The 5,233-nt window shown below is 54.0% G+C and overlaps 1 protein-coding gene across 2 annotated transcripts; it reads left to right on the top strand.

Annotated features, from left to right (window-relative positions):
• The first annotated feature begins 2,782 nt into the window (after nt 1-2,782).
• Nucleotides 2,783-4,611, top strand: GJB1 (gap junction protein beta 1). 2 transcript variants are annotated; one of them, XM_041002141.1, is made up of 2 exons: nt 2,783-2,893; nt 3,219-4,611. In XM_041002141.1, the coding sequence occupies exon 2, from the start codon at nt 3,235-3,237 to the stop codon at nt 4,084-4,086; it is 852 nt and encodes a 283-aa protein (XP_040858075.1). In that variant the 5' UTR covers nt 2,783-2,893; nt 3,219-3,234; the 3' UTR covers nt 4,087-4,611. The 2 variants fall into 2 exon arrangements, with proteins under 2 accessions (XP_040858075.1, XP_040858084.1); XM_041002150.1 differs by lacking the exon at nt 2,783-2,893 and having other exon boundaries at nt 3,235-3,993; nt 4,389-4,598.
• Nucleotides 4,612-5,233: the final 622 nt, after the last annotated feature.

Raw genomic sequence — 5,233 nt, 5'->3', positions numbered from 1 at the left:
GGCATCTTAATCCACTGTGCCACAAAACCAGCCCCCAACAAATAAGCATTCTTGATGGGCCTGGAGGCGTGGCCTAGCGGCTAAAGTCTTCGCCTTGAACGTGCCAGAATCCCATATGGGCACCGGTTTTAATTCCGGCAGCCCCACTTCCCATCCAGCTCCCTGCCTGTGGCCTGGGAAAGCAGTCGAGGACGGCCCAAAGCTTTGGGACCCTGCACCCGCGTGGGAGACCCGGAAGAGGCTCCTGGCTTCGGATCGGCATAGCATCGGCCGTTGCGCTCACTTGGGGAGTGAATCATCGGATGGAAGATCTTCCTCTCTGTCTCTCCTCTCTGTATATCTGACTTTGTAATGAAAATAAAAATAAATCTTAAAAAAAAAAACCAAATAAGTATTCTTAATAATGCCACTCCACATGTGATGTAGACACATCTCACCAGCCCAAGCAGTTCTTCAAGGCTGATGGCAATGTCCCCTGTGGCAGTTTTGTCTCTAGCAGTCCAGGACGGGGAGAAAGGACACACTTCCCCTGCTTCCCCACACTGGTTTGTGTTCACAAATGAACTCACCAGGGCTTTGTGCGTTTTTGGAGAGTTTTTTTTTGTTTGTTTGCTTGTTTGTTTATTTGTTTTTGCAAAGTCAGATATACAGAGAGGAAGATCTTCTGTCCTTTGATTCACTCCCCAGGTGACCGCAACAGCTGGAGCTGAGTCAATCCAAAGCCAGGAGGCAGGAGCTTCTTCCAGGTCTCCCACACAGGTGCAGGGTCCCAAGGCTTTGGGCCGTCCTTGACTGCTTTCCCGGGCCACAAGCAGGGAGCTGGATGGGAAGCAGGACCCCTTGGATTCGAAATGGCACCCATATGGGATCCCGGCGCGATCAAGGCGAGGACTTTAGCCACTAGGCCACTGCGCTGGACCCTTTTGAAGTTATTTTGGGGGAGGGAGATAAAGAACTCTTGCGCAAAGAAGTGCCCTACATCCAGTGGACTTTCCCTTCTCCCAGTATCTTTCACCCTATTCCCCAACTTTTCCAGTTCCTACTGTCCTACCCTTTTCCCCTTCCTCAGAGACGGTCACCCAAGTAATCACTTAACCTCCCGTTCTCTGCTCCTGGCATCATCTCCAGCCACCTCATTGCAGAAGTGGTGGGAGATGGGGAAAGCCTTCTCTGCCCTCCTCAGGGAGAGAAAATTGCTTCCCAGGAGCAATTGGCAAGCTCAGGAGGCCAACGATTTGCACTTGGTACTGGGGACAGGTCAACCCCGGACCTATCCTACCTAGATGGATTCTACAGGTCAACTACAGACTGGGAGAGAAAAAAAAAAAAAAATCAAGGGCTCATTACGATGACTCAATGGCTAAATTCTCACCTTGTACATGCCGGGATCCCATATGGGTGCCAGTTCATGTCCCAGCTGCTCCACTTCCCATCCAGTTCTCGGTTTATGGAGCCTGGGAAAGCAGTAGAGGATGGCTCAAAACCTTGGGAGCCTGCACCCACGTGGGAGACCAGAGAAGCTCCTGACGTCAGATCGGCTCAGTTCTGGCTGTTGCGGCCGCTTAGGGAGTAAACCAGCAGACAGAAAATCACTCTGTATCTCCTTCTTTCTGTAAACCTGCCTTTCCAATAAAGGAAGATAATCTTTAAAAGAGAGAGAGAAGCTGTGGCTTTGGTAGACCATGATTTGTCACCCTGAGAAAGTTCTTAATCCCCGCCCCCCATCACCAACCCTAAAACCGGAGTTGGGCTCTTTTTGCAGGTTGCCTCATTGAATCTCGCAAAAAAACCTAGACTATTAACCCTGCTGACAGATGAACAGGCAGGCTCCGAGAAATTCTGTGACTAGCCCAAGGTTGGACGAGGTGAAGTGACTCGAAGCCACAATTGTGACTTACCTCTTCTGCTTTGTACCTTGATTGCTTGGTGACCTCTCACTGTCGCCTGTCGGCTTCCACTCACCACGTGCCTACCTAGTCAGCCTCTGCAGGTGCTCAAGGAGGGACGATGGGGGGGAAGGGGTGTCGCTCCGTGGCCCTAGGATGGGACTGTTCCCCCATCCCCAAGTCCGCAGCCTCCAGGCTCCATGTGTTTTCACGGGAGACCTGGCCTTTGTTTTTGAATTGTCTTTCCTCTTTAATGGCTAGTCTTTGCAGGCACCATTTGCAAAAGCACAAGGAGTCTGCTGTGGACAGGCTTGTACCACCATCAATTGCGAGCCCTCCCCCTCCCCCTTTTGGTTTTCTAGCTGTGCAGTCTGCACTTACCTGAACGCCGACTTCTTCATCTGGAAAATGGAGTAACGAGCCTGCTAACTTGGTGGAAAGAATGTACAGAAAAAGGCTTAAGCCTGTCCCTAGCTTGATATAATACAAGTTCCCTTTCTCCTCTCTGAACTCATGCATGCCCTAACGGGGATTTCAACCTAAGAAAAATGCCACTGACCCCCAAGTTTCCAATAGGGCTATGAGGGAGGGTCTCAGTTCAGAGCCTCCTGGTTGCCTAGGGTCCGCTGTCACATGCACCTGTCTGTCTGCCCTCTCCCTCCCCCGCCATGTTCATTCTTCTGGTGGGGCCATGGGGCGGTGCGGCGATGGACCGGGCGGGCACAGAACAGGTGGGTGCAGGCTGGGTGTCCGGCGCTGGGACACAAGTGCTCTGTGTGGAGGGTGGGCGGAAGTCAGGGCGTTTGATCTGAATTCTAAAGGGCGTTGTTCAGAGCCCCACAAAGGTCCTATTGTGCAGACACTGGGTATAAAGCAGCATATGACTCCCCAGCACCGGGCGGCGATGAATTGGGACGCAGGCGCGGACCCAGGGACCACTCCCCCTGCACAGACATGAGACCATAGGGAACCTGTCTGGGTGGCCTCAGGGATAGGCGCTCCCCAAGGTAATGGGCTTGATGGGGTTCAGCCCAGGTCCAGAGATAAACGAGCTGGGAGGGGGAGATGGTGAGCCAGAGGGGATGGCTGAGAGCAGATTGAAATGTCCTGGCAAAGAAAGGTGCTGGAGGGAAAGAATGAAGAAGGGGGATGGGTCTTGGGGAGGTAAACCCCAGCGAATGAGGAGGAGAGGCTGGTGAGGAAGATGGGGGTGAAGAGGAAAGCCTTCCTGCGCTGCCACTGGCCCATGGAAGAGTGCCAGTCAGGCGGCACGATGGTGGCCGGCTTCCTGGCCTGGCTTCTCACAGCTTGCTGGTGGCTCATGTCTTGCAGGTGTGAATGAGGCAGGATGAACTGGACGGGTTTGTACACTTTGCTGAGCGGCGTGAACCGACACTCCACTGCCATTGGCCGAGTATGGCTGTCGGTTATCTTCATCTTCAGAATCATGGTGCTGGTGGTGGCTGCGGAGAGTGTATGGGGTGATGAGAAGTCTTCCTTCATCTGCAACACCCTGCAGCCCGGCTGCAACAGCGTCTGCTACGACCACTTCTTCCCCATTTCCCATGTGCGTCTGTGGGCTCTGCAGCTCATCCTGGTGTCTACCCCGGCCCTCCTCGTGGCCATGCATGTGGCTCACCAGCAACACATTGAGAAGAAAATGCTGCGGCTGGAGGGCCACGGGGACCCCATCCACCTGGAAGAGGTCAAGAGGCACAAGGTGCACATCTCAGGGACACTATGGTGGACCTATGTGATCAGCGTGGTGTTCCGGCTGCTCTTCGAAGCTGTCTTCATGTATGTCTTCTACCTGCTCTACCCTGGCTATGCCATGGTGCGGCTAGTTAAGTGTGAGGCCTATCCCTGCCCCAACACTGTGGACTGCTTCGTGTCCCGTCCCACCGAGAAGACTGTCTTCACTGTCTTCATGCTGGCTGCCTCCGGTATCTGCATCATCCTCAATGTGGCTGAGGTGGTGTACCTCATTATCCGGGCCTGCGCCCGCCGAGCCCAGCGCCGTTCCAATCCACCCTCCCGCAAGGGCTCGGGCTTTGGCCACCGCCTCTCACCTGAGTACAAGCAGAATGAGATCAACAAGCTGCTGAGCGAGCAGGATGGCTCCCTGAAAGACATACTGCGCCGCAGCCCAGGCACCGGGGCCGGGCTAGCGGAGAAGAGTGACCGCTGCTCTGCCTGCTGATGCCACAGACCAGGCAACCTCCCATCCCACACCCTGCCTGCCCTGGGGTCTGCTCCCTCTTTGCCTCCCCTACTCCCGTGCTGGTGCACAGGCCTCTGTTAGGATTACCCCATCCCTTCCTGCCTCCCCACCCTCCCTCCCCCTTCCTTCCCAGGGCCTTCAGTCTGAGGAGTTAAACCGGTGAGGAGCAGGTGGCCAACTCAACCGCCACCCTTGCTCAAGGTTACTGGGGATGTGGGCAGCTCTTCCTGCCTGCAACCCCCCCCCCCCACTTCCTCTTCTCTCTCCCTGGGACTGCTGGGGACCAGGGACAGGATGATCTGACAGCATATCCAATTCTGAAACTAATCTTAACCTGGTGCTGTCGGATACTCTATTGCTAGTCACATTAGTGGGGGAGGGCTGCAAGCGAGCAAGATAGAGGGGCTGCTGTGGCGTGTGGGTGGAGAAGGGAGGGGAGCTAAGCCCAAGACAAGGAGGGACAGCACGAGCCAGCCCCACCAGGACAAGACAAGGAGAAGAAGGCCATTTCTGGGGGAGGGAGTTAGGGAGGGAGGAGAAGCAGGCAGATAAATTGGAGTGGGGGTGGTTCAGGGCCGCCCCTGCCTCTGGTTCCCAAGGCCTCTGTCTGCCTGAAATGTTACACATTAAACAGGATTTTACAGTAAATGAAGAGGTGGCTTGTGTGTTTGTCCAAGTTCTTTCTCTTGCAACCTCTGACCTCCCCGAGATGAGCTGACCTTGGCTTTTTTTGCTGATCAAGAAGGGAACTGGGCAAAAGAAAAAATGGCTTGACTAACTGTGATCTCAAAGGCAAAAGCGTTGCCCTCGTGGCTCAACCAAGTCATTCTCTCCTGCTTTCAGCTGTTCTCCTTGTTGGCTTTTATTTGTTTCTCTTTTTATTGGAACTTCCTCGTTTGTATACCTCCTTCCTCTGATCTGAAAAGATTTGATTAAAAAAATGACAACTCCCTCTGGAGAAATAGGAAATGATAGAGAAATGTCTCACATGGGGAGAGAAGAGTGTGGCCCATGGTTGATGGGTAGCTTACCCCTTAGAAAGGCAGCGCTGCCTACAGACTGGCACCCCACAGTCCACCTGTAATGTGGCACCATGTCTCCAGTCTCTTCCCTCTGGACACAGCCG

This window comes from Ochotona curzoniae, unplaced genomic scaffold, assembly GCF_017591425.1.
Source record: "Ochotona curzoniae isolate NIBS_2020 unplaced genomic scaffold, NIBS_Ocur_1.0 contig_1274, whole genome shotgun sequence".
NCBI classification, from domain to species: domain Eukaryota; kingdom Metazoa; phylum Chordata; class Mammalia; order Lagomorpha; family Ochotonidae; genus Ochotona; species Ochotona curzoniae.
This window is presented reverse-complemented; position numbering and strand designations above follow the sequence as displayed.

Excerpts from the sequence above, each read along its gene's own strand:
- GJB1 (XM_041002141.1), top strand. The coding sequence starts at position 3,235 with ATGAACTGGACGGGTTTGTACACTTTGCTGAGCGGCGTGAACCGACAC.